Source organism: Mycteria americana, chromosome 7 (assembly GCF_035582795.1).
Source record: "Mycteria americana isolate JAX WOST 10 ecotype Jacksonville Zoo and Gardens chromosome 7, USCA_MyAme_1.0, whole genome shotgun sequence".
Taxonomy (NCBI): Eukaryota; Metazoa; Chordata; class Aves; order Ciconiiformes; family Ciconiidae; genus Mycteria; species Mycteria americana.
In genome coordinates this window covers 29,702,943-29,730,841 of record NC_134371.1, presented here as the reverse complement: position 1 = coordinate 29,730,841, position 27,899 = coordinate 29,702,943, and the positions used below count along the sequence as shown (strand labels likewise).

Genomic DNA, 27,899 nt, shown 5'->3' with positions numbered 1-27,899 from the left:
GATCCCTGAGGACTTGGAAGATTTTTAGCCATTTATTAACACTAGGACCCAGTAGCTGAATGCTTTAAGTATCCCTGCAGTCTGCTGATTATGAAAGCAGAATTGTTCTTTTTAGGGGGAAAGAACAACAATGCAACCCCTGCAGAGGGGCTAGTGGCGTGAGGATGCTTTCCAGGTCCTCCTTGTACATGCCCCTTAAGCAGAGGGGGCTCAGACATTAGATGGAAGGAGCAGGGTGACGCTGCTGTGAACAGCTTACTTGGATGCGCAGCCAGCCGGTGCCTTCCGTGTCCTCTACACAAACTGAAAAGCGCAGCTGTGGTGTAAACCCCATTAGGGGATACCTGCACTGGTCACTGCCAGTCACTTTGAAGTGCCTGTGTGGTTGTGGCTGCTGAAAGCCTCTGTGTATGAGATGGTGGGGAAACTGTGTACCAGTCAATATCCCCTCTGTCTGCAAGGTCATCATGTGGGCTTATGCACCTACAATGTGCTCTGAGAACACCCTATGGAGAGAAATAGGCTATTAACTTTTGTGCTTTGGATGAACAGTTGTGTGCAGGATCTGGGCCTCATTTCTCATTAGTAAATGGTCTTTTGGAGATGAGGAGCCTGCGCTTTCCCATGCTGATGGGAGAACACGTGTACAGCATGAGTAATGCTGCATCCCCTGGCTGCTGCCTTGGGTGGAGGGGATGCTTGTCAACCAGCTTTGCACACTTCTGATGCTGTCTGCCCCGTGACGTGGTCCTTACTCACAGGAAGGACATGGGAGGGATCAGACAGTGAGTCTGGATCAGCCCAGTCTTTGCAGTGCTGGTGAGCAGGTGTCTTCCCCAGGGCTGTGCCAGTCCTGCCAGGAGCGGAGTCATTCCTTGCCACCTGGGGCTGGGGGTGGTGCAGGGACAGCAAACATGAAAACTGATGGTCTTTTTTTTTGTCATCGCTTGTGCTGTAGGTGCAGAAGGGACTTTTTTCCTCTCTGTATCTTTCCAAAACATGGGCATGACAAGTGATGTGGTTTGGTGCTTTGAGGTGTTACATGGGTGGCACCAGAGCCTGCCCTCCCCAGGGGCCACCCCTCCAGTGGCACTGTGTCCCTGGCACCTGATGGGTGGGAGGGAAGGAGCACAGCTCTGGGGGCCATGGTGGGTTCCCTCATCCTGTCATCCATCAGCATCCCACATGATACCCAGGTGCAGACCTACCCCTGCCACTGTTTCATGCAAGGGACAACCAAGCCCCATTTTGGTCCTTTCCCTGTTTGGTGTTGCCCTTCCACCCATCCCAGAGGTGGCCTCCTCCCTGCTGCTGGTGAGACCGAGCTTTTGGCTAGCTAGAGAAGCAGCTGTGGGGATGGGTAGGGGCACCTAAGCTTTCCAGTGCACTGTTAATAACTGCAGCAGTGCCACGGCATCATTTCATCTTTGCCAACTAACTGCAGAGGCGCAACCCCTGGTTTAGTGCAGGGAGAGGTGGCTTTGTGATGGCAACACCTCCCCAGCTGACTGGGTAAAGCTATGCCTGGTAATGCCTGCAAACATCCCTGCCCTCCCCCGCAGCTCCCAAATACCCCCCCATCCGCCCCTTCTCCCCCCAACAGCACAGCTCTGGCTGCCCAGTGCTGGAGGCCTGGAAATGGGGTGGCCATGGGGAACCCCGCCTCCCCCCCATCCCCCCCCCAAGCTCAGCTTGGCTGTGACCAACACAAGGCACTCGAAAGAAAGCAACAAATAGCAAGCTCAGGCTCTTATTAGCTGGATATATTTCTCTTTTTTTGTTGTTGTTGTCACTGGATGTTTTTTTCACAGAACACTTTGCAGTAGAGGAAAACATGGTGTCACAGCCCGTGGGTCCGGCGCTGGCACCAGCACCTTACCCTGGCACGCTTGGCTGGTGGCATGGGACCTGCCGGCACCACATTGCTCCCATCCCTCCTCTTGCCCATCGGGTTTCACTGCTTTTGTTCATTGTTTTTTTTTTTTTCTTTCTACCTTTTTTTTAATGGGTTCCCCTCCCCCTTTTTTTTTCTTTTTAAACATTTCTCAAGCTTTCTCCAAAGGAATGGCCACTGGCTCTCAGCTAGCAGAAGGAGACTATGGAAGAGCTCTGGGACATGTGGGATGGTTTCCTTCTCCCGCCTCGCAGCTGACTTGGTCAAGATCGTTTTCCAACTCGATTTTTTATTAAAAAAATAAAAAAATGCTCCAACTATCAGTTTTACAAGGCATACAAAATCTCTAAAAGGGAAACACAAGCGCAAGGTGCTGAGGTACGAAAACCTGAGGTAGTTTTTGTGTGTGTGTATGTGTGTATACATGTATTGTGTGGGGTTGAGTTTTTTCTTTTTTTTTTTCATTTTAAAAAAATTTTGCTAGTTGTTTTTCCAGCCCTGGGCTGACAACCTCTTGTAAATCTGGTTTTTTCCCCTCCCATTTCCCCTCATCTCCCTGCAACTGGAATCTGTCCCCAACCATCCCTGCCCAAAGCAGGCAGGGCTGGTGCTGCCCGTCATTTTCTGGGGAGGTTAGTGCTGAGCATGGCTGTGTCAGGCACTGATGGAGAGAGAGAGGGGACAGATGGACAGCTGGAAAGCAGGGACAGAATGGGTGCAAACCCCAGTTTTGGACTCTGTGAAGCAAAGAGGAAAGGACATGTGAAAGATTCCTCTTTTAGGAGACGGTATCCCTTCTGTTGGCTCATACAGGCACTGCTCTTCTCAAAGCCCTTAAGAAATCACTTTTTAACACTCATTTAGTATTTTTTTCCCCCCCTTGCTGGCAATCCTACATCTCTGTTCTACTGTGCATTAGAGAACCAATGGACTAGCTCCTTTCCTTAAAACTCTAGAAAAGCCTGCTTTTGCTAAAAACAAACATCCCCCTCCCCACCGACCCCTCTGAAATTAAAAAAGAATTTTAAAAAATTCTTACAAAAAACTTAAAAATCAGCATTAGTTTCATTATCGATATATTAATTCTAAAATTTATGAGTGCTGCGCTGTGCGCCGCAGCCCCCCACGCCGGGCGAGCTCCTCCAGCCGTGCCTGGACGAAGCGGGTGGCTTTTAGGAAATTAAAAAGAGAAAAAAAAAAAAAATCTCTCTCTGCCTATGTTAGTCCAACTAAAGGGATAGCGTCGGGAGGTGATGGGAGTAAGGGGGAGGCTGTGGGATGGAGAGAGCCCGCCCCGTACCCCTCTGCTGTGCCTCCTCGCAGGGCCCCGGCTGCGGGGGGCACCTCGGGGGGGTCTTTGGTTTGCTCCCCTGACCTGCTGGGGGGCCTGGTGGCGGTGGGGTTACATTCATTGGGTGGTGCTGGCTGGCACGGCGGGAGCCTCACTTGCTGTGCTGCGAGGCCGGGGCTCCCTGAGCGTGTTTCTGCTCTTGCTGCTTCACCTGCTGTACGATTTCCCTGATCTTGCGCTGTGCAGTCTTGGGAGGAAGCAAGAGCCGGGGGTCAGGGCAGGCACTGCAAGCAGCCCGAGTAGTTGTTTCCCCCCCCCCCGGCCACAACTGAGCATCTCCAAGCTCGTCGCCCTCCAAGCTTTTAATTATGGGACAAGCATGCGGTTTGGCACAGACGTAACTAAGGATGTGCTAAAGAAGGGGCTGCTCTGCTCCTGCACAGCTGCAAGTGGAACGCCACAGGGTTTTAACTTGTGCTTCCTCGAGAGCCTGAATTCTGGGGTGCCGCCATCCCACTGGAGCAGTCAGGAGACAAGGTTGTGGTATGTGCACCCAGGTGCGATGCGGGTGCCTACGGGAGCTCCCTGCCAGCACTGATGCCAGGGAGGAACCGATTTACACCCTGGGTGCCACTATGCATGGTGTCTAAGACACATACTTTAGCTAAATCAAGCCAATCTTTAATTTTAGTGCTAGCACAGCTGGGGAGAGCTGCTGAAACACCTTTATTGCATCCTGGGTGCAGAGGAGCCATCCAAAACAGAGCAGCAGGATGCCTTCCTTGGTGGATGAAACCAGTTGGGAATATCAGAAAAGCCACAGCCAAACCTTACCTGACTGGCAAAGAAATGCCCAATGATTTTAACGATGACCTCCTCATTCTCGTCCGGGGTTTGGTCTCGTGGCACAATAACTTCTGCACTAGTTAAGTTTTGCAGTTCGTTCACCTGGAGCAAATGACAGAGCCCCGGGTGGGTTTTGTTGCAGAAGAGCCAAAATCCTCCGCTGCCAGTGGCACCCTGGCTCTGAGCCAGCACATGGCACCAAGCTGCCAAGGGCTGCACCTTGTCCCCCCCGCCCCTGCCTTTGGGTGGTGACTGTCCAACAAGAGCCACCACCAGGACACAGGGTTGGGGTCAAGATGTTGCTGCGACCACCGAGCACCCAGGCTTTGCCCCCTCCCGGGGCACACAGGGGTGATAGGTGATGCCCAGCTCTGCAGCCCCAGGGCAGGGGGAACATCCCTGCACCCCCCACCTACCGTCTTGCCACCTTTGCCTATCACACGGCCGGCGGCAAAGGAAGGCACCTTGATGTGGGCTTCAAGCTTCACTTCTTCTTTTGGGTTAAAGAAGTTTTCCTCTTTCAGCTTCCCAAATATTCGCCCCTGGGCCTGGGGAGGAGACGTAAGGGAAGTAAAACCAACAGGCAGAGGTCCTGGACCCTCCCTCCCTGAGTGTGATGATGTGCTGACGTCCAGCAGCATCAAAATCATGGTACTGAGCAAAGAGCCCCCACTCCATGACCAGTGCACCTTGAACTGAGCCTCGGGTGGCCCTGTGATGATGACCATCCGCTCACTGGCATCGGGGCCTTCTGCTGGGGCGATCTGCAGACGGATAGGGGTGAAGGAGAATGAGTATGGCCCTGCTTTGGCAAGACCTTCCCTATGTGGGACGTCCCCCCATGCAGTGGCATCCCCCTACACAAGGCATCCCCCACCAAGCAAGGGCATCCCCTCCCAAGCAAGCAGGGGCAATAACCAGGGTGTTGCAGGACTGGGTTTCTACTAATTTGGAGAGCAAAACTCCCCGAGAGCTCCCAGTCACTGCCCTCAGCAGTAGGAAGGAGAAACCGAGGCATGAAGCCCGGGACCAGCCCCGCAGTGCCCTGCTCACCTTGATGGAGGCACCAGCAAACCGCGCCAGCTGCTTGATGTGCTGTCCCTTCTTCCCGATGATGGCCCCCACTGCCTGCGTCGGGATGAACAAGTTCACAACCTCCTGCTCTGGCAGCTGCAAGGGCATGGAAGAGCGAGACGGTCAGGGGACCAGCCGAACCGGGGGGTGGCTGCCCCCCTGCTAGCATCCCAGGGCAGTGGCTGCCTGCCCTGGCTCCATGCCTGCCCTCCCAAGATGCCCAAGTAAAGATCTCATGGAGGGGGGTGCCAGACACTTACGGAGTGCTGATGGGGGAAGGCGCTGGCTGGGGGGGCTCCGTACAGACCTGAGAGGTATGCCGAGGAGGTCTATGGCGGGAGAGAAAATGAGGGTTAGTGATGTCCCCAATGTGCCAGCCCCTTTCCAGCCACCCCCAGCCCAATGCGGAGCAGCATGCCACCACCATGAGCCTAGCAGGGACACGGGGACAACCTTCAGCCCCTGAAACCCCTCCCGGAGAGCGCGGGTGCACCCGAGAGTGCATGGGGGTGAGCTGCAGCCCCGATCCTGCGCCTGCAGCACAGAGCAATGGGGCTGGGAGGTGGATGGGAGCTCCCAGTTACCCCCAGTCCCTCCCTGCTGCTGTTTTTTCCAGCTGTGTCCTGCCAGCATTTGTAACAGAAAATTGGCCCTATAGCCTTTCGGGGCAGCCACAACCTTGGAAAGCTGAAACCACACTGCAACCACCATCGGTTCCCAGCGGAGAAGGTGGGGGTTTGGTTAGAACTGAGCAAAACATCTGGTTTGGCTCCAATTTCCATCACCATTTCTATTCTCCAGTTCGAAGAGAAGAAAAAGCAAAGGCTGAAGAAGCTGTTCCCCCAAGACCCGGGATGGGGACAGGGAAAAAGCAGTGGGTCTCTCCATGGCCAAAAGCAAGGGGTGCGTTCCAGCACCCTAAACCAACCTAACCCAGCTCAACCCAACCCAACCCCTCCTTCAACTCCTCCATGTCTCAAATACATCAGACATTTCTCCTGGCAGCAGACGTAACTCTCTCCCACTCTGGATTCGGGCAAGTACAAACAGATGCTACCTGCAAACCACAGTTACTCAGGCAGAGGAGATGACCCAGCTCCCCTGCACAGAGCAGATGCCACTCTCACTCCCAGCCCTCCAAACTGCTGCACTGAGGTTTTTTGCTCCTCCTTGCACTGAGCTCATGCTTCCCATGTCCGCCCTCCGCTTCTGGCCATGGGCTGCTCCATGTCTCCTACACCAATGTTTCCTCTCCTGCCCAGCCGGTCCTCACGGCCGCGTAGGGCACCGCATATCCCCAGCTCCTCCTTTTCACCATGAGGCTCCTTTCCTGTCCTCCATCCTTGCCAGGTCTCTAAAGCTCTGGTTTAAGCTACAGCCACTGGCCCCAGGTCTTGCTGAGGACACAGTCAGACACGACCACTCTGAGGTGTGAAACAAAGTACTGGGGGGGAAGGAGCCACCATGGAGCCAAGCTGGTTTTCCTCTTTTTTTTTTCTGCCTGCTCCTTATTTTACTATAAAAAATGACGGCAGAGGCGATCGCTCCTCTTGGACTCTCCAGGGTGGCTTGAAAAAGGCCACGCAAAGCTTTGGGGTGACGGAGCACATCACATGCTGCCCTTCAGGAGACCTTCCCAGCTCCTCTCCATCACACCAACAAATGCTCAAGCAGACATTTCCCCCAAAGGCTGCACTTGCTCGGGCAGCCGATGCAGGCAGAGCATCCTCCTCTCCACAGGCTGGCAGTGCACAGACAGACAGACCGACCCTCTCAGTGCTCTCCAGGGCCATCAAAGACACCACACTTATCTGTCCCTCCACACCGCCAGCCCAGCACTCACCGTTCTCCTCCGACCACTCTGCTGCTGGCGTCGCCAGGAAAAGAAAACAGCACAAGTAAATTAACCCGCGCGCTGGTTGCTGTACATCCAAAGCATCTCAGCAGATGTATTTAGAGACACTAACAGAGACAGACCACAGAGCATGGTCATCCTAAGGGTGCTCTGCAGGTGCTAATGGGTTGAGGATGGACCTGATGGCTCAACACAACATGGGGATGCAGCTGATCTTCCCAGGGAGCTAAATCCAAGGAGGGACAAGCCATGTTCATTCACCGTCTTCTGCGCTTCACTGCTGTGATGAGCATCTTCCCCAAATGGCCAAGAGTCGGAGCTCTTGTTCAAGGCTCCCCACGAGATGGCTCCTATAGCTACAGTGCCCATCCAACCCAAGAGCTACATCAGGAGAGTCTACAGACCACTCTGCTCCCAAGAACACGTCCCCTGCAATCCAAAACCTCTTGCACTTACTGCAAATGGGTGGTACGAGGCGGCCGCCGCAGCCCCTCGGGCTCCCGGGGTGGATGGAAGCATGGACAGTCCCGTTGAGAAGATGCCCAAAGCACTGAGGTTCAGTCCAGGTATCAGGTTGGCTTGTTGCTGGGAAAGCAAAGACATGGAGAAACACGTAAAAGGCAGAGTGGGATTTTGGGGTTCTCATCACATAGTGTGGACATGATGGGGGAGGGCCAACCCTTCCCATAACAGATCGACAACCTCCCCAGTTTTATTCTGGCCACCTCAGCAGTGGCTCTGAAGCAGGGACATCTCAGGCAGGAGGGCTGGGAGCTTACATTGACAGCCACCACATCGTTCTCGTAGGCCTCTCGCAACTTCTTCATGATCTCCATTTCGGCATTGGAGCATGCCTCTGTGCTGCCCTTCACTGTGATGGTCCGCTCGGGGTTATAAATGGTTAAATCCTGCAAACTAGCCCACAGACAAAACCCAAGATACAGTTACATTTTTTTTCCAAGTCAAAAAAAAAAAGGAAAACTCAAATCAAAGATGAAGGTTCCCCCCCCAGACAGCATGGGACCACGTGCCCTCTCCCTGCCCAATGCGACCATCCACATGGAACGGAGAACGCCCAGCTGGGATGGGGAACCTGCACAGGAGGACACAACTGCTCTGTTTTCTGGCTCTAGCGCTGCCTGTACCGTGTTGGATGGAGGGGGATGGCTTGGTGTTCACCAGGACTTACGGAGAGATGGTGATCTTTGTGCCGGTGTCCTGCTCAATCTTCTTGAGGTTGCGGCCCTCCTTGCCAATCAACCTCCCCACCAGACTGTTGTGTGCTAGGATTTTCAAGGGAATCTCTTCTGCTCTAAAATGGATTAAAAAATAAAATCTAAAGGTCCGTCCGGCTAGGAAACCAATCTCCAGCAAGGGCCAGTAGCTATGTGGTGGAAGGAGGAGAACCTTCACTATTTCCCACCACTGTGTCTCTTCAGCTTCTGGGGAATGGGAGCTCAGGGACTTCCCAAGCCTGATGGCACATCTATATTTCATGGTGTTTTGTTCTCCAGGTTTTCCTACACGCTCTTTGGACCCACCTGGTCTCTATGGCACTGTCAACCACACCACGGAGAAGTTATTAAGTTGTAAGTTATTAACTGACTCTATGTGAAACTCCAAATGCCAGCAGTTCTCTCGGGGGTAAGGGGTGACAGAAGATGGCTTCTTCTCCACTGATGGCTAAATTTACCTCTCTTCCACCAAACCTGCCCGTTTCACTGAGCCAGGGGCACTGAATATTGTACTTACGATTTAGTTTCATCAGCCTCCTTCTGCATGATATCAAGGATCATGCGACACGCTTCGGAGCACCCCTCTGGTGTGGCATGGATGGTGATGGGCTTTTCAGCGGCACCAGCGTTCTCCTTCCGATGGATGTCAACCCTACAGCAAAACAACCAGCAGAGAGGAGCCCCCTGAGATGTGTCTGGTGTCACACAAAGGCTTTCAAGAGCTCAGGAGCTGAGCTTCCTATTCACAGAAAAGCTCATTTCAACACCTGCTCAAGCTTTGGGGTGAACCTGGGTCTCGCTGATGTACATCTACCGTCACTTGATCTCATGCAAGCCCAGGTAGCATTTCACTTCGGTTGGTTTAGATCAGATTTGAGCTATGTTCGCCTTTATGACCTGAGGTCTGCCTGGGAGCTGAGGGATGTCAATCAACGTCAAACGATGCATCAAGAGAGGGAAGAACAAATCCTCAACTGGACAAAGCTCTGAGCAACCTGGTCTATCATCTTTGATGCCAGTCCCGCTTGGAGCAGGAGACTGGATTAGAGGTCTCCAGAGGTCCCTTCCAACCTCAACCTCTCTCTGCACAACATCCGAGGCTGTCCAGCGACCAGCGGCTGCCACAACCATTGTGTGTCCGTCAGGACAGAGAGACAACTTACCCGTAGGCAGCGTTTGTCACGACACGGAGGCACACGTCAACAACAGCTCTTGTACTCACGCCATTCCACGGGAGACCAGAAAGCTCTCCCTTGCGCACCGGCAGGGACCGTGCTCTAGCTCCTCTGGTCCTCCCCTCCGCTCATGGCGGGTAGGAGGCACGTGCCTCCAGCTCGCTCCTCACCGCTCAACCGTACCTGGCAAAGGCCCTGAGAGAAAGGGAGAGAGGAAAGCAGGGTAGGAGACTCCCGCACGTCAACCACATGTCTTGAAGAATAAGGGTAAGCAACCTTTCCATCTTCTTCACATGAGTCCGCATGCGCTTCCCACTGGAGGATGATGCCGTGCAGCCATCCTGCCATCAGCCACCACCTCGGCCTCCCTGTCACTGCTGCAGCGAGGGCTGGGCTGGCTCAGATCTTCTGAAAAGGTGCAGTAGTGGCCACCCAGCCACTCAGTGCATGCCACCAGCACTCAGCTCCAACACAATGCCCTCCGGCCACATCTGTGTTTCCATAGGAGGTCCCCATCCTGACTGGGATCGTTCATGGGTGCTGCTGTGCATGCAAGGCCAAGGGTTGTCGTGCAGAGTCACCCCTAACCAGTGCCGCATTTGGATGCTGCAGGGTCACGGTGGGTTTGCACAGGTCAACTCTTCCAGGAGCTCATGAACCAGTGTGTAGGAACAAGGACTCTTCATCTGCAGGTAGAGGGGGAGCAGCTGAGTGAACCTTCCCTGAGATAAGGGAAGAGCCTACCCCACCAGCTTCAAAAGGGACCCCAGGGTGGTTTCATCTGAGCGCTGAAACAGGAATGAAGACAGTTTGATCCCCTTTGCAGGCTACATCTCTCCAGATCCCCTATGGCTTCAGCCAGAGCTGCTGAGGCAGGAGACTGGTCCTGCTTGGACTCTGCAAAGAGGTGCTGGAGACACCGGCACCGCTGAGCTCTCCCTGCCCTTTGCTTATGTCTACAGCACACAGTGACCCAGTTGCGTGCTGTGTGACACCCTCTAAGGCACTCCCAGCTGTGGAGCTCCATCAGGTTGACTTGGAGGATCTGTTCCTTCAGAAGCAGCACCCAGCAGGCACGGGGACACCCACTGTCACCCCCTCTGCTGGGGAGAAGGCAAATGCATCATGACGTGCCACAAGAGGTGATGACAGGTCCATGCTCCAGAGCTGTGCCACAATGTCACACCAGGTTGACACTCCCAGCTAGGGGGAACCGATGAGGAATCCATGGCTGCCCCAACAAACCCCACAGACAGGAGTCAGGCAGCTTCTTGAACCCATGAGCAGTTGAGGCTGGTGGATGGGGCATGCAGCTGAGCCTTTGTACCAGAGAAGGGCCAAGAGCCATGGATGGGCTGAATGGACGCACCGAAGTGACAAGCACCCTGGACAGGCCCAGGAGAGGGACACAGGCCAGGTTTCTGGCTGAACTCCAACCCATCCCAAACCTGGATGTGCAGGCACGAGCTCAATTTGCAGAAAGACGATGGGGCACCAGGAAGGAGCCGCTGCATTCAGGCATGTCCCACCCCAAACAGCTGAAGGGTGGAGGTGGGCTCTGGACTTCCCAGCACATTCCAGTGCTGCTGCTGCACAGCTCCAGTCCAACGGGAGGATGGAGAAGGGACCCTCAACCCCTTCACCCCATCAGAAACTGCCTGGGATCACGGGGTGCTGCAGGCAGGGGAGACCAGGGCAGCTGACAACAGGGATGGTGGGACAGGGACAGGGCAGGTTTGCTCATGGTGCAGCAGGAAAAACCCGCCTTACAGAGGGGCTGGGAACGCTTCAGAGAGCGGTGGCCATGAGGGACAGCCTTCTCAAAGTGGATGGTACACTGTGCACATCGGGTTATCTTGGCCTCATGGCTGCTTGGTAGCCAATGGTACTCTCCTCATCAAGTTACAAGGGCTGCAGTCACTGTGGAAGGTCATCTGGTGGGGTAGGCTCTTGGTCTGGGCTCCTCCTCAGCCAAGGAAGAAGATGGCTCAACCTGGGGACAGTTTTGTCCCCTGGAGCTCAGGAGCATCTCTGGGCATTACTGTGTATGGAGACAGGGGGCGAAGTCCTATGTGACCAGAGGAATCCAGGACCCAACGTTGCTCTGGGTAGGAGCAGGGGCTGGGCAACGGGATGTCACCAGCACCCTTGTTCCCAGGATCATCACACCAGTGGGTGAATATGGCCTGAGCAGGGACAGAGCTGCAGGCTCACATCCCAAACTGAAGGCAACAGTCTCCTGCGACTGCCCAGGCTGGGTGCATGAGGTCCCCCTTGCCCAAGGCTGGAGCGGAGGTGGTGGCCCACCATGGCACATAGCCTCCTCAGGCAGGTCAGGAGAAGTGAGATCATGGACTACAGCCTTCCTGTATGGCACCGCGTCTTCAGGGTGGGCACGGGGAGCCAAACCACAAGGACGGACAGCTCGACAGCAGAAACTGCCCCAGGCAACAGCATTTGGCCTCGTGGTCAGGAGAAACCAGCAGCCAGTGCCTCCCACCTTCCTTGCCACGTTCAGGGCTTGCAAAGGGCAACCTTCCAGTCTTGGGTGGCAAGGACACAGCTACACCTGCTGCTCATCACACCAGGGGACTCAGTGGAGAGGAAGGGCTTGCGGCCAACCAGGACCAGCTCACAGCTACTAGGTGGCCAGGCTCTAGGGCTAGCTGGGCTTGAAGAGCTCCTCTCCCTGTGCGTCTGTCCTCTTTCCGTACAAACCTCTTCCTGCAAACCCAACACTAGGGTTCGGCTCGCTCAGCTGCAGAGCGGCACGTCTTCCTACCTCTTGCTCAAGCGGACATGCTATTACCAAATAATTTGCCTCTAAAAGCTTCTCTGAGAACTAGGATGCCCTGGAGGATGTTCTGGTACATGAGTCCTATGTCCTGTGCGATCACCAGGTTCAGGATGATGAGCATGGGAGAAGACAGCTTTGGGTTAAACACAAACAAATCTGGGCAGGAACAAACCATGCAGGAAAACCATGCAGAAAATCAGAGGTGAAATCAATGTGAACATTGACAAGAGAAACATGGAAAACTTTGGCATGACAGTCCCCTCCCTTTTTTTTTTTTCCTTCAAAAATAAAAATGTTAGATTGCAAAAAAAGGCTTCAAAACAGTTACAAAAAGCACATCCTTCTCAAGGTAGCACTCCCACGGTGCCCCCTTTCCCCCTGCAACAGCTCTAGCCCATACAGGGCACTGTGGGATAAGCAAATCCCGAGGGCAAAGACCGTGCAGGCACCAGTCGCTGTACCTAGGATCCCCCTTCAGCATTTTATCCCCAAACTTGCCATCTCTCCCTAACGCTTAATCCCCAGCCGTTCTTGTGATTAGGCTTTAGAAACCCATTCCTGGCCGGTTTTGGTGTGCATCCCCCTCTTGCCGCACCAAGACACCCCTGGTCAGCAGGAACCATTTAGGACATGGGGTCTGCCACCATCCCCTGAAGGCTGCACCCCAAGAAAACAGCGCTGGCCAGCACTCAAAAGCCCCGAGTGCATGAAGGACTCATGCTGGGGACCTACAACGCCCTACAGAAGGAAACAAAACCATTTGAGATACTTACTTGGACTGGGTTTGCTTAGTAAGGTTCTTTATGGTCAAGCCCTCCTTTCCTATGATCGCACCAACAAACTGCGTGGGCACCAGCATCCGCAGTGGGAAATCGAGCTGTTTGGGCTGCGAGGAGCCCCCCGGGGAGGAGCCCCGCTCCCTGGAAGAGTGGCCCCCGCGGCGGGATCGCTGGGGGGGCGGAGGGGAGCTCACCTCTTCATCCGGGATGTAGGAAATCTTGAAGGAATAGTTCTCAAACTGGTGGCCACTCAGCTTCTCAATTGCTCTGTAAGGTAGGGAGAGGTGGGGGGCGGTGAGGGGCTCTCCCGGGACAGCAACCCCACCAGTTGCCCTTGTAGACCATGGTTGATGGGTACCCCTCCAGCACCCCCAGCACTTGCCCTTGGAGACCGTGGTCCCTCCTCAACCCTGCATCTTCCTGCCTCCCCATTCTGGAGAAGGTGGCCACAGGAAGCCAGAGCCCCCCACTTTCCCTGTGCAGAGCAAGCCCCATAGCACGGTGGGATGATGTCCCTTCCCATGTGGGTGATGCCAGGGCTGGCACACAGCTTTTCCCCCCAGCAGAGGTGGGATGCCAGCCTGGGGATCTGCCACTTCACCCAGGGAAAGTGCTGGCCAGAACCTATCACACAGTGTGGAAACGCTCTCGCAGGCTTTTTGGACATGGAAAAGGTGACAGAGGGGCTCTGAGCAAGAGCTGCTGCTCCAAGGAGAAGGATGTGGCACATGGTGCCCCTCTATTGGGAACCCCAACTCCCTTTCCAGCTCTGGTGAGGCTGGGGTGCAGCACCCGGGCTCTTTGTCCCCCGAGGCCCCTCCTCGGCAGTGCAATGCTCAGCCATGCTGGAGTCTGTGACGCCTTCTGCAAGCAGTGATGGCTTCAGCCATACTTCCCTCTTCCTACTGCATTTCACTTTGGCTATTTATAGGCAGCTGTATGAATGCACCACTGCAAGCAGCTCCTTGCCAGGCCTGAACTTCACATCCAGTGAGGACTTCTGCAGCTTCACTGTCCCTTTCCGAAATCAGTGCAGTTCCCCACAGTCTGATTTCTCTGCCAAAGTCTTCCTTTCACCTGTTCCTGGTGCTCTAAATCAAACACACGTAGCCACGAACTGCCCTGGCCTTTCCTTTCATCACTTGCTTCTGCATCAAGCTGCTGAGCACCACCCAAGACAGGCATGAGTCTGGCTGGATGCAACCAATCACAGCATCTTCTCTAACCCTGAAGCCTCTTACCCCAAGGCACCAAGCTCTGCTGTGTTGGTGAGACTCTTCATCTTCCTTTCTTGCCACACATCCCAAGACACAGCAGCTCATGCTATGTTTATCTGTGGTCTACGGCACCTTCTTCCAGCCAGTCGAGGCTGGAGTTCACCCAGCATGGCCACCCCAACAGGCATAAGGAGGACTCTCTTCTGGCCTCCTGGACCAGCAGATCATTCTCCTCACCTCTGTCCTCACAAGTCCAACCTTGTGATGCATCGACACAGATGGGAAGCTTCTGGAATGTGCATCAGCAAAGGGACTCAAAGTAGGACATGGCCCATGGCCTTGGGACATCTATCTCTGCCACCATCCTGTACAGCTATAGCTTTCTGTCCCATGCTGTTCCCACCATGCAGCATCCTCCAAAAACAGAACAAGGCTCATATTCCACTTTGCACTGGAAAATCCTGCTTTCGATGCACATCAACTCAGAATCAACAAAAACCTCCGCTACAAGAGTTTTTCCATCACAATCACATTCCTGCACTGCAGTGCCCTGCAGTTGGATGTTAAGCAACAGGACACAGAGCTGCTCCCAACATTTGCACTTGGGAACCAGCCTGACTATCCACGGCTCTTTCCTGCATGGGGTCTGCGTGGACGTGGCTCTTGGTCATATCAAAACTAACCTGGCTGCTGAGATGCGCTCACTGCTTACTCATAGCTAACAATGCTGGTCTCTAGCAGAGGGCTTAAGTCTCTACAAGCCTGTAACAAAGCATTTTGCTTGAAATAGTCCTTGCATTTCTGAAATAATCCCTAATTTGTATTTTTTTCCTCTGCTGGCTATGATAAATTTTTAAGCGTGTCTTCACACAGCCCTGCTGCACTGATGCATAGCCTCAATGGGTTCTTCCGTCCTTCTGAAGTTTTTCTTGATGGGTAGCATTTCTTTACGACTCCTCTGCACAACATGCAGGTGATTTACCCTCTGCTGCTCTCCCTCCCCTGCAGAAACTGGCCATGGACCCCTTGGCTCCCTCTCACCTCCTCTAACCAGCTATTCATCCACCCAAAGGCCCTCTCTCTTGTCCACGGCAAAAGAACTTTCCAAAAGCCTTTTAGAAGTTGATCACCTGGTCTCTCTGGGCTCCAGGAAGCAGGAGGTGACAGCCTCTGAATATTTTGGTCTCCAACTTGAATTTTCCCCAAATGGCAGGGGGTACTTACAGCTCTCATCATCGCAGCGTTTCTTCACCATCTCTCCCATCTCCTTCACCATATTCCACCTCTTCAGCAGCTTAGGCTGGGTGGTTGGACTGGTGATTAATCCAGTGCATTCCCAGTTTAGGTCTGGACTTCCAGCCTGGGAAGACAACTCCTTGACGAACTGCTTATCTGACCTGACCCTCAGCTTTCTAGAGCGCTTTGCTCCCTGAAGACAAGGCCACTGTGACCCTGCAGAGGACCTTGTAGGAAGGACAGTGTCCAAAGAGAATTGCAAGATGGCACATCTGGGATTCCCTCAGAGACAAGAGGAGAAGGCACAGAGGAAGAGGGGAGAACCACACGGCTGATGGTCCCAAGCTGGTCCAGTGGTGCCTGTGCATGTATGATGGGGCACCACGAGAAACCTCATCTCCCATGCAAGGGGAGAAGGCAAGAGACCACCCAGCAGTGGGGCAAAGAAGAGAAGGTGGAGCTGACTGCTGGCATAAGACAGGGGAGGTGACACAGCTCAAGATAAAACCAACATCTGCCTGCTGTATCTCAAGAAGATACACAGACAGCCCTTAAGGCACTTGAAGCTTACACTGTAAGAGCTTAGAAACAACCCAAGGAAGCTTAGGAAGAAGACAAGAAGCAGCCTGGAAAAACAGCTGGGGGAAAATACCTGGGATTCCTCAGGAAAAGTTCAGGTGGTGTGAAAATATAGACAAAATGAAATAAAACCCACTTACACTTTTGCTTCTTCTTTAGTTGCATACGTTACGTTGACAACGGCTGTTTCTGTGTCTGTGTTGACTGGCAGAAAAGCAGGAGAAGGAGCGTTAGAGCAGGGGAGGAAAGAGACGTTGCTGCTGCTCCCAGCCCCCCCAGTACGCCCCGAAGGGGGGATGCAGGTGAGGATGGTGGGAGGGTAATGTATGTCCCATGGGGGACGGCCCCGGCCACCATGCAGGGTGCATGCTTGGGTACTGCTGGATTTTCCCCCAGCACAAGGATGGGGCTGGGCTGGCAAAGGACCAGAAGGTGCCAAGGCTGGATCCTGGCACCCTGGCCAAGAAGGATGCACGGCTGGACATCACTGATCCACCAGCAGACCTCAAACAACACTCGGCTCGTTTTTACTTGCCGGGACAATTGGGTTTTCATTTGCCCACAACCAGGAGAAGCCCTGGGGATGGAGGACTGATGCCCACCACCATCCAACCACCAGACAGGTGGCCCACTTCTGCCAGCAGAGCTTGTGTCTACAGGGAAAACCATTTTAGCCAGTCCCATTCCCAGTCATTTTTACCAATGACTGGGAAAACTAGGTTTCACCCCACTGGATTTTCCCTGGTGCAAGCAGAGCTAGGGAGCAGTGCTGGGACTTTCACACAGATGAGGACCATGCTGGACCATCTTACCTTGTTCTACATTCTCCACTGTTCCATACTGAGCTAACAGGCCATCCAGCACCTAGGGGAGAGAGCAGAAAAAGGGGCAGGTGAGGCAGGCAGGAGAGGCTGCAGAGCAGGCAGGGAGCAGGCAGGGAGCAGGCAGGGAGCAGGCAGGGAGCAGGCAGGGAGCAGGCAGGGAGCAGGCAGGGAGCAGGCAGGGAGCAGGCAGGGAGCAGGCAGGGAGGGGAAGAGCCTGCTTCACCCAGAAACACCCTCCAAAGTGCCAGCATCACCCAACTGCTTAAACACCTTCACCCACCTGCATCCCATTATCCCAATGATGCCCCACTGCTCAAAGCTGCCCCATGGCTCCAGAACCCACAAGCAGACAGGAGATAGAGCCCAGTTCACACTCCACCTCTCTCCTGGGGTTACTGGGAAGGTAAAGGGTAGCCCATGTGCAGACCACATGCTCTAGCAGTGCAGCTCATGCTGTTTGGCACAACTGATGGAGGAGGAGATGAATTTTAGGATGCTTTTAGGATTGTCCATTTCTTACCTCCCACTGGAGGTGGGGGGGGATGTTTCGGATCTGGATCTTCCTGCTCCTGCAAAGACAAAGCCTCGGGTTAGGGTCTGCAGGCATGCCGCAGAAGGAGGGAAAAGGCTTTATGGAAATCGGATGGCAGCTGGTGAGAGCTTGCCGAAGCATCCTGCTTCCCCATGCCAAGCTGGAGCAGCTCAGGCCCAGGGAAAGCCATTCCTCCCAGCCTTGCCCCAGTCACCTCCTGCTGAGGCCGAAGCTGTCTTGGGAACGCTCCCTCCTCGTGCTGGCTGATGGGTTTCCAAGGAAACCTCCTGAAATGAGCCTCTGCAGAGTCACGGCCACACAGGCACAGCCAGGATGCATGCACGCACACCCCTGACTGCACTGCCCCGGGCTGGCCGACTGCGGGGGACAGGAGGACAGGACCCCGAGACCCACCACAGCCAGCCCTGCTATCCCTTGAGGGGGGCTCTCCAAAGGTGCATCCTACTGATGTCCACCACTTCCCAGCAACATGGGCCTGGCTTTCCATGGGGAAACCTAAATACATATCCTCAGAGGCCTGCCCTTGGAGATGGCCAACACACTCAACCTTGCCTGGCTGCACTCCCAACCTCACATGATTGTACTCCCAACCTGGCTGTGCTCACAGCACGAGCAACATTACTATAAGGATGCTGAAGAATACCTGCAGCAATCTGGGGTGTTCGTCCCACACACCGCAGATAGAACGCAGGCTCCAAGCGAGAAAGGGATGGCAGGGAAAGGATGTTTCTTGAGATGTGGGCTGAGAGGGCAAGAGAAAACCCACAGCTCATCCCATGAGAAGGGCCACAGTCAAGCAAAGCAGTTGAAACCACCACAGAGCCTCACATCCCATGGTGCTGCTCAAAAGGCATGGTCAGCAGCGCAATCAGTAATGGACAACAAACCCCAGGCTCACCTCCGATCGAGGAGATGTACTCAATAAAACCCTGCATGGGTTTGACAGCGGGCTTCCCCAGGCCAGCCCCTGCCGGATCCTCCTCCAAGGATCCTGCATATGGTCGTCCTTGCTGAACAGTCACCTCTGCACCATGGCCAAGAACTCTGCCCAGTTTGCAACCTGTCCCCCTTGCCACATGTGTCTCTGCAGGGATGGGTCTGACCATCAAAAGAAATCAGTCGCTGCAAAAAAGTGGGGAAGCCAGAGCTAGAGAAAATGGTGCTCTCCTGCAGCCTTACCAAACCCCTCTCCTCCAGCAGCGATGGACTCCTTCTGTCCCCAGCTGCCACCAGGGATTTCAGGGTTGGACATGCAGCTCTAAGATCCTTGCAAGGCAAGGAACAAGATTCATCCCATTGTATCCTATCCCATCTCATCCAACCCCATCCCGTCCTATTCCATCTCACTTCATCCTATCCCATCCCATCCCATCCCATCTAACCCCATCCCATCCAATCCCACCTATCCCAGCCAACCCCATCCTACCCCATTCCACCCCACTCCAGCCAACCCCATGCTACCCCACCCCATCCCATCCTCAAACCATTCCCACCCCACTCCACGCCAGGAAGAAGGCAGCGAGGAGAACCTGGCCCCAAGGAGGACCACAGCAATGACAATCCTGCGCTACTCACCGACAGCCTAAACCCTTCTCCTGCCTGTCCTTGTCACCCACCTGTGGCTGACCCCACACCTCCACTCCCAGCAAAAACACTCTGCAGGGCCCCCTCCAGAAAACAGGATGTGTTTCATTTTTAAAATCCATGAACATCCAGGGGAGCTATTTTAAGGCATGGCACACAGTGAGGTGGCACACAGTGAGCGGTGGCACACAGCGATGCCAGTTTGCCTGAGCAAACCCCAGCCCAAGTGCTAGCGAGTCTCAAACCATTAGCACCTGAAAGCTTTCCAGGGAAAAGCCCTTCTCAGCTCCGAAAGCCCAACTGAAGCCCAGGACTGGCCTCTCCCCACTGGCAGAGAGAGCCAGACATGCTGCCCAGTTATCTCTACCACCTTCCAGCCCCAAAACAGAATGGGTGGCACCTTCACCTGCCTTATCCCAAGATGCCACCACTCAGCTGCAAGCCAAAGCATTGCTACAAGCATCCTCCCCCAGCCTGGGAACCATCTATGCCCACGGGATGCCACAGGCTGGACCATGGAGAAGCCGCTCTCCTTCTGGGGTTCGCTTGGCTCACCGTGTCACCGAAGCCCAGCAGCCTGGGGGACATGGGGCATTTTGAAGCAGCTCATCCAAGTGAAATCAGCACACTGGATGTGGTCCCCTCGCTACAGTGTTGGGAGCAACTCTAGAAGAGCTTCTGCCTTGAAATGAATTGCACCGGGGCCATTGTCTCCCTACACCTCTGCCAAGGGAGATGCCAGGGTAGTCCCAGTCCCACAAGGTGCTGCCTCACCCCTCTGTGTCGTTCACCCACCTCCCAAAACACCCAAAGAACCACAGCAAGGTGCCACGTAATCCGACTTCTCAGCGGGACACTACAGCATATTCCCACTTCCAACATCCGTCTGAGCTGATGCAGAGCATCTAAAGATACCCAAATGGTGCTCAAGGCTTCACCCCCACCCCCTGGCAGGTCTCCCAGCAGCTCATTATCACCACTCAGCATTTAAAATGAGGGTATTATTCCTACTGGGTGTATTTTTTATAGCTTCCCCACCTGGTTGAAGTGGTGCTGGACCACATGCGGTCATCACTGACAGAGTGATGGATGTATATCCGGGACCATGATGGATGGATGTGTTATTCCCAAGGCTGGGGCATGGACCACACATGGTCCTTGCGGGACAGGGCAGCAGAGCTCAAGGACACCCTCCTCCAACACCACTCCTGGGAGGACTTTGGGGCAGAAAACCCCTTTATTTTCATTCTCCTTGCTCCTCCCAAAACCTGGGAGACAGGGGATTGATTTGAGCACACGCACACAACCCCCAGCGCAGGACCTCGTGACGAAGGCAGCGGCCGTGTTTCATCCAACCTGTTTTGCAGCAGGCTGGTAGGAATTAAAAAAAAAAAAAAAATCATAATAACCAGTAACTATGGGCACAGAGTTTGTGGAAAAATACTTAATTATGTGGTGCCACTAGCCCTGCCATAGCAAGCTGCTGCCCTCAGATAACCATGAGAGCTGTATCTTTCTGCATCACTCTCCTGCTCTTCCCTACCTGCACACTCCCACCAGCCATCCTGGTGCCCAGCCCAGGACGAAATGCCCAGTGGCAACCGAGCATCAGCCTCAAGTTCTAAAGAAACCAGATTTATATAGGTTCACCTGCATTTTTCCCTTCTAAATTAAACCAAAAATGGTCCTGCTCGCTAGCAGCTTTTCCGGCTTGAAGAGGAAACATCTCCTCCACCCCAGAGCTGGGTTTTGGGTACCACATGCCAGCCGGCATCACATGCAGGATGAAGGAGCTGGCTCGCCAACCAAGCGAGGCTGTCAGCTGCATTCATGTAATAATCCACGACGGAGCTGTGCTATATTTCACACATTGGTTAGACTCAAATCGCAAGGTCGACGTCGCAACCGTGCAGGGAAAGGGGATGGAAGACCCACAGCCACCCACACCCCCTGCCAGCATCACCAGCTGATGTCCACGAACAAGGGCTTCACGTGCGGTGTGCCAGATATCTGTACTTGCTGAAAACAAGCAATAAAACAGAAGATGAAAGTTGTGAATAAACCTTGAAAGTTGTTGTTTATTCCCCAGAATCAGGTGGATTGGGGGTTTTTTTTGGCACATCTTTTTCCTTTCCAGTAGCCCAGGTAAGCAGCAACACTCGCACAGCTTTGTGGCTACCCCTCCCAGAGCTCCCGGGGAAATAACAGGTAACAGCCACCCCCAAAATCCAGGGACACGGAGGAAGAAGAATAAAGATGAGATGAAGCTGTGAAATGAAAACAAGCCACCAGACCCCCCTGTCCAACCTCCATGAGCCCTCCCTGTGTCTGCCCATCCTTCCCCTGCCCATCAGGCTGCAGCTCCATGGACCACCCCTGTTCTCCTGCTTCAGAGGGGCTTCACCTCCATCTCCCCTCCCACAAGCATTTGGGAACCAGAAACTCGATTTCACTCAGCTGGCTTAGATGTTGCCTTACAATGCGATGTAAGGGGTGGCTTTACTGCTCTTTACCCTAAAAAATGAAGATTATTTTCTATCCAAGCTTTGTATTATCTTACTGTAATAAAGCTATCACCTTCCACCTCGGAACGGTACTGAGGGCAGAGAAAACACTGTCTGGCAGCTCCTGCTTTCAATAAAAATCAATTTTCAAGAGAACTGGGGAAAAAAAAACAGAGGGGAAACATGCTGGAAACCAATTGTCTCCCCAGCGGCCCTGCCTGCTTTATGAAATATTTGTCCCAGGCAAGAAAACATCTGCAAAAAATGATGCTCATCATCAGGTGAGGTCCAAACTCAGTCCCATCTGAATTTTTCAGACCCAGCAACTTGGAGCCTGAGATGGGCACACTCCCCTAATCAGGCAGGGAAGAAAGCACCTGTTGGTTTTGTCTCTCTTGATTATTATATATATTTTTTCAGTCTATCAGGGTCACCCTCAACAAGTTTTGCACTCGCCCAAAACAATCCAGCAGCAGATCTTAACAAGCAATGGCTCCGTCAGTGCCGGGCTGGATAAGCATTAAAGAGCTGCCCCAGTTTCAACCAGTTGCCAAGAGCATCACGGATGTGTCTGCTCCAGTTCCCCTCCCAGCCCAGGGGCTTTGCCTTGACGCTCTTAAGGAATTAAAACCCGTTCATGTTAAAACCCTGTCCTCTTCTGCAGGACGAACAACCTGCCGAGGAATGCAGCGGGGGGGGGATGGCGAGGACAGCACATGATTGATACATCCCTGTGAGCTGGGGATGTATTAACAATAGGGATGAATGGGAAATAACATCCCATCTGTCACAGCTTTTCAAGATTAGGGGGGGGGGGGGGAAGAGGGAGGGGCAAGGGGGGGGACGGGGGGGGAAGTGGGGGGGACAAGCAGGGGGAAGCCACCCCCTGCATCCCCATTCAGCATCAGGATGAAAACCAAGCCCAGTGCAAGAGCAGGGCTGCCAGAGCTGCTGCGTCCCACGCCGCGCTCCCATCCTCTGCCACCCAAAGCCACCCAAGCGTCCCCCCCAGCCCCAGCACCCGCCTCTCCCCGGGGAGGGCTGACAGATGGCAAGCGGGGGTAGGCAGGGCATCAATGCAATGCCCAACGGGGCAGAAGGGCAGGTTCAAACCACTGGAGGAACTATAAAACAACAAAAATAATAGGTAATTAATAATAAATATTCATGTATTATTTTGCTTTTGGCTTTGGTCTCTCCCCAACGCCTTCAAACCCTGGCAGGCTTCATGGTAGTACCAAAAAGCATCCTGGTGCGCTATGGCACGGGTGGCATGGCCTTGGTCACCCCCTTGCATCCTCCACGCCTGTGCTGCATCCCCGATGCCACCCCGCTCCCATCCCTGTATCCTGGCAGGTGGCAAAGAGTCAAACAAAAAGGCAGCTAAAGAAAAATAAAACAACTCGAATACCACCAGCTCCCAGTTTACCCACACCTGAAAACAGATAAAATAAAGCAAGCAACGGCATCACACCTAGCTAGAACAAGCGCCGGAGTCCGTCTAGGAAAGGAGCACCTCCACAGGGTTTCTCCTGGCCAGCTCCATAGGGAACAGCATCTGAGACCTATGGGAAACCTGCCACGCACCCAGCAGGCAGCAGGAGGGGTTTTCCCCATGCCTGATGCCACCAGCATTGCCCTGGCAATGTCATATATATATATGTATATATAAAAATATATATATATTAAAAGTATCTTTAATATATAAATAAAGTACTTTTTAAAAATATATAGTAAAAGTATATATAAAGTATCTTATATATGTAGTATCTTTATATATATAGTATCTTTCATTTATATATATAAGGATACTAAATACTTTAAATACTAAAATATATGTTACTAGTTTATATAAATAAAATATACTAAAATATATTAAATATATATATATTTAAAACCTGGACCAGGACTGACAGCAGCCCCACTTCTAGCACTCTGAATTCCATTTTAAATCCAGTGTAACCCAACATACCACATACAAGAAAATCTCCAGTAAGTTTAATTCTCTTAGCGAAGCAAAGCAAACACTCCCCACGCTGCGGCTGGTGAAAATCTTTTCTTGCTCTTTAGGTTTCTCGAATTTTTTTAAAATTAGAGATTTTTTTTTAAAATTAGAGATACTAAGACTGGAGATCCATGGGAGCATTTTTTCTCCTCCTTGTGTGTATTTATAGATGCGCGTACGAATAGATGCTGGTGGCTTTTCCTGGCAAAGCAACTGGTTTGCACGAGGACTTCCTCGCCCATAATTAAGCATCTCACCAATGACAAGCAATTAAGAATAAGGAAAGAAAAGATGGGCTGCCAATGGGAAGACAAAAGGGCTTGTACATTCATTCCGAGCCTTAACGTCACCAGTATTTTGGGTTTATAAACAAGGGGGTGGGGAAAAATAGATAAATAAATAAATAAATAAAACAAGCCAGCCAAAATACGCGGAAACGAGAATTGAATTGATGCTCAAGAGAGGAAACTTATTTAAAGATAATTCCTTTTGAAATAGGAGAAAACCCTGCAGATCCCATAAAAGCACCCCCAACAAATGTGCTCGGGCAGGCATTTTCATCGCTACCCCTCCAGCAACCACTGTCTGGGGCAAAACCACCCAAGTTTTGCCATTTACTAAAATAGCAAAAATTATTATTTTTAATGTTATAGAGATTTCCAGCCCAAGCTCTCTCCGACAGCCTCCCCCTCCGTGCTGTTCAGATGTCCCTTATGCTTTTATTTCTCATAGCTGAAAATTACAGCAGAAGCAGAAATTAAAAGGCACCGTCGCAATCGGGAACCCAAAAATTTCACTGGTTTGGAGACATGAAATGGGGCTTCGCTACATCCCCTACCTATTAAACTCATCATTTTTATCCAATCCTTGTATAAAAGTCAGCATTGGGTGGTTGGGTTTTACTTTCCATATTTCACCACCAATCCCAATTTTTTTTCACATCTTTCTTTCCCATTAACAGGATTTTCAATTATTTCAGAGATATACAACCTATCTTTAAGGGGCAAGATGCTGATGCCTCCCTCACTGCCACACTCCGGATACAAAATACTGTTGAAGCGGGATTGCATCACTTTGCTTTAAGCAAAAAAAAGTATTTTCTCTGTTCCTGCTGAATTTAAAAATAAATTTAAAAATTAATTTAAAATTTCTAAATGTTGATAAAAAAATAGGGTGATTTTTTTTCTTTCATTTTCCAAGGCACAATACAGCATATACAAGGGAAAAAAAACAATCGAGACACTGTTGGATCCTTCCTATAGGATCCCAAACCATTTGCATGGCAGCAGAACGGCTGACTTTTAACTCGTGAGAGGCAGATCGGCAGAACGGGCAGGATTCACGCTCCTTCCCAGCGCCGTCAAGTTTAATTCGTGCCTTCACAGAAACAGAAACAACCCCCTGCCAGCAACTCCCGGCGGCACCTCAAGGAAATCCCTTCCCTACATACCGATGTTGGAGGTGTTTTCCAGCCCATTTCTTATCAAATATTTATATGCATATAAATAAATCAGTAAAATAGATCTATGTTAGATTTGGTTATAAAATAAAGCACTCCAGGTGAATGCGGGTGCAGAGGGGAAGTGCTGGGCATCAGCACCTCCTGGTTCCCATCCCCGTGACGCAGAAACGCCGGGGGACGAGAGCCAGGAGGGGCTCAGGTTCCTCAAAACCCAATTCAAGCTCCCCATTTAAATAACCAGGGGATTTTACCTGATTGAGCCCCCCCTGAAATTCCAGCGCCTCTCTGGGACTTGACTGCAACTACAAAAATTAGATTTTCTACAAATTTAAAGGGGGAGAACTAAAACATGACCACATGAGGCTCTGTTCCCTGCCAAAAATCACGTTATAAAAATAAAATCTATAATCTACCGAGAGAAAGGCACGGCCCCCCTAACTGGACATATTAATATAAACCAATATATATTTTTTGAGCTGTGAAGAAAGATATCAGCTTAAATTAAATCTCAATAACCTGAGGAAGCTGGGAAGCCGAGCTGGAAAAGAAAACGTGGGGCCAGCTGAAAACAGACTGATGCAAAATAAATCAGCATTTATTTCTGGGCTGTTTAAGTGTCTTTTTTCTTTTAAAACTTGGAAGGAAAAGTAGCAGCGCCCCAGCCCGATGGAGAATTTAGGTAAAAATGAATTCCTTGTTTACATCCCCTTCGTACATGATAAAGGTTGAGTCCTGGGTCCATACTGTCTTCCCAAACTCCCAATTTCTGGCTCCATCACTCTTAAAAAGTCATCAGCAGACCAGCCTAAGGCTGCCGTAGAGATTTAGCTTAGAAATATTACAGCTGGGAATTTTTTTTTTTGCTTGTTTTTGAAGATTTTTTTAAAGGTAAGAGAGCGTGTGATCCCTGCCGAAGAAGAAATCCCGCTCCAGCACACGTGATGCAGGGCACGAGCCGTTCCCCCACCGAGCCTCAATTACACAACAGCATTTCCCGCCTCCCCCCCCCCCCGTAATTTCAAAATTAATACGCGAGCGTCAATCACAGGCCAAAACTCCACGCCAAGCAGCAGCAAATTATCTGGCAGGACCATCCGGTGGGTTTTTTCTGGCGCGCGGACACTTTTATCCCAACATGTTGGGAAGAAAAAAATCTTGCGACGAGGCAGCTACGCAACGCGGTCCCAGGTTTTATTTTCTCTATTAAACAAGCATGTCCCCATCCGTCTGGCCTCAGCACTCCCCTACACCTGATTAAAATAAGAGGGCGCGCTTTGATGCAATATATAAATGCATTGAGTTTTTGGATCCTCTGGCAGTATGAAGGGGGAAAGAGGCATTTGGAAAGAGCAAATTCCGGAATTACTTATTAAAAACAATATCCTCGGACAGCGCAGGCAGCCCCACTGCTGTGGGCGACCTCCCTCGGTGTAAATCCCAGCCCACCCCGCCGGCCCCCGAGGAGAAAGTGGGGGAAAAAGGGCTTTTTATTTCTTTTTCCCCCCAAAAAAGCAGCTGTTTTCCACTCGTACCGGCGGGGAGCGCCCGCCCGCCCAGCGCCGCCCGCCGCGGCCCCCGGCTGCCCCGCACCGGAGCGGGGGGGAACCCGCTGCCAACCCCGGCCCCGCGGCGGGGACCCCCGCGGGAGTCGATGCCGGCCCGTGGGAGAGCTGCCGTGGGCCGGGAGCTCCCTTCCCCCGCCTCCGCTTTCCGGAGCGAAAGTAAAACCCGGCGGGGCTCCCGCCTTCCCCCCCCCCCCCCGCTCCCGGAGCTTCCCCCCCTCCACGGTGGGATGAGGGGGGGGGGGGGGTGTGATGGCAAGACGTTACCTGAGCTTTTTTGGCACGGAATAATCCACTTCCATCACTTTGCCGTGCAGCTCCACTTTCCCTGCGGAGACAGCGGGACGCTCAGCATCACCCCGGGGCAGCCCACCCCCCTACCTCCCCCTTCATCCCACTGCCCCCCCCCGGCCCGCCTGCCCCCGCCGCCGCCCCGGCCTGCCTGTACCCGCCCTGCCGGTGCTCTGCCTGCGCCTCCCCGGCCGCCGCCACCGCCGGCCCCCAGCCGCCCCTTCGGCCGCCCTTTGCTCCGCGCCCCCGGTGAGTTGGGGCAGGGCACCTCGTAAAATGGTCCCCGAGGGGGAGCGGGTGCCGGGGGGGTGGCGGGTCGGGGGGCTCCGCGCCCGGTCGCCTCTTAATAAAATCGAAGAAAAAAATCAGCGAAAAATACCCGAGGTTGGAAAGAGCCGGGGTGGCCGCGGGAAGGAGCGGGTGGGGGGGCGGGGGGCCGGCGGGGATGCCCGGAGAGGGGGTCAGAGGGATGGGGGAGCGCCGTCGGCGGGGTGGGGGGGGTGGGGGAACCGGGGGGGGCCGGCGGGCGGGCAGCCGGAGGGATGCCGGCGGGGGAGGGGGGGGGGGGGGGAGTGGGCTGCGGCGCCTGGCTTACCCGAGAGGGTCTCGATAGCCCGGATGGCCCAATTTTGGTCCGGGTAATCCACGAAGGCGTAGCCCGACTTGAGCAGGACCTGGCCGGCCAGGGGCAGCTTCCTCTCCCCGAAAAGCTGCTTGAGGTCGTCGACGGTGGCGGCGGGGCTGAGGTTCCCGATGTACAGCTTGTTCATCCTCCGTCGCTTCATGGGGAGCCCCCCCCGGCTCCTCCCCGCCTTCGGCGGCCGGTAGAGACGCGGGGACGGGAGGGTACGGCTCTGCGCCACCCGCCCTGCCCCAACCCCAGCCCCGCAGGAGCCTGCAACAGCGGCGGGCAGCGGGCGGAGCCGCGCCGAGCCGAGCCCAGCCCGCCGCCGCCCCCGCCCGCCGCCGGGACGGGGCGCCCGGCCCCAGGGCCGCCCCGTCGGGTCGCGGGGCTCGGGAGCAGGTGGAGCCGCAAGACCCCTGCCGTGGGGCCGGGCCGGGATGTCCCCGCCTCGGCGGGGGGGAACAGGCGGCCGGAGCCAGCTCCCCTCCCCGGGGGGTTTGCCTAGCCCGGG

General features: G+C 53.5%; 1 protein-coding gene across 1 annotated transcript; it reads right to left on the bottom strand.

The window, feature by feature from the left end:
* Window positions 1-1,748: 1,748 nt before the first annotated feature.
* On the bottom strand, window positions 1,749-27,690 carry IGF2BP2 (insulin like growth factor 2 mRNA binding protein 2). Its single transcript, XM_075507641.1, has 16 exons — window positions 27,359-27,690; window positions 26,740-26,800; window positions 17,323-17,371; window positions 16,791-16,842; window positions 16,119-16,182; window positions 12,941-13,213; window positions 8,713-8,847; window positions 8,150-8,272; window positions 7,740-7,875; window positions 7,417-7,545; window positions 5,366-5,434; window positions 5,085-5,201; window positions 4,721-4,795; window positions 4,448-4,579; window positions 4,020-4,133; window positions 1,749-3,432 (listed from the first exon to the last, which is right to left on the bottom strand). The coding sequence occupies exons 1-16, from the start codon at window positions 27,546-27,548 to the stop codon at window positions 3,337-3,339; spliced, it is 1,815 nt and encodes a 604-aa protein (XP_075363756.1). The 5' UTR covers window positions 27,549-27,690; the 3' UTR covers window positions 1,749-3,336.
* Window positions 27,691-27,899: the final 209 nt, after the last annotated feature.

Coding starts and splice junctions, on each gene's coding strand:
- IGF2BP2 (XM_075507641.1), bottom strand. CDS start 27,548: ATGAAGCGACGGAGGATGAACAAGCTGTACATCGGGAACCTCAGCCCC. Junction 13,214..16,118: donor ACTAAAGAAGAAGCAAAAGT/GTAAGTGGGTTT, acceptor CCTACCTTACAG/AGCAATTGAGAAGCTGAGTG. Junction 7,876..8,149: donor ACAAAGATCACCATCTCTCC/GTAAGTCCTGGT, acceptor TCTGTGGGCTAG/TTTGCAGGATTTAACCATTT.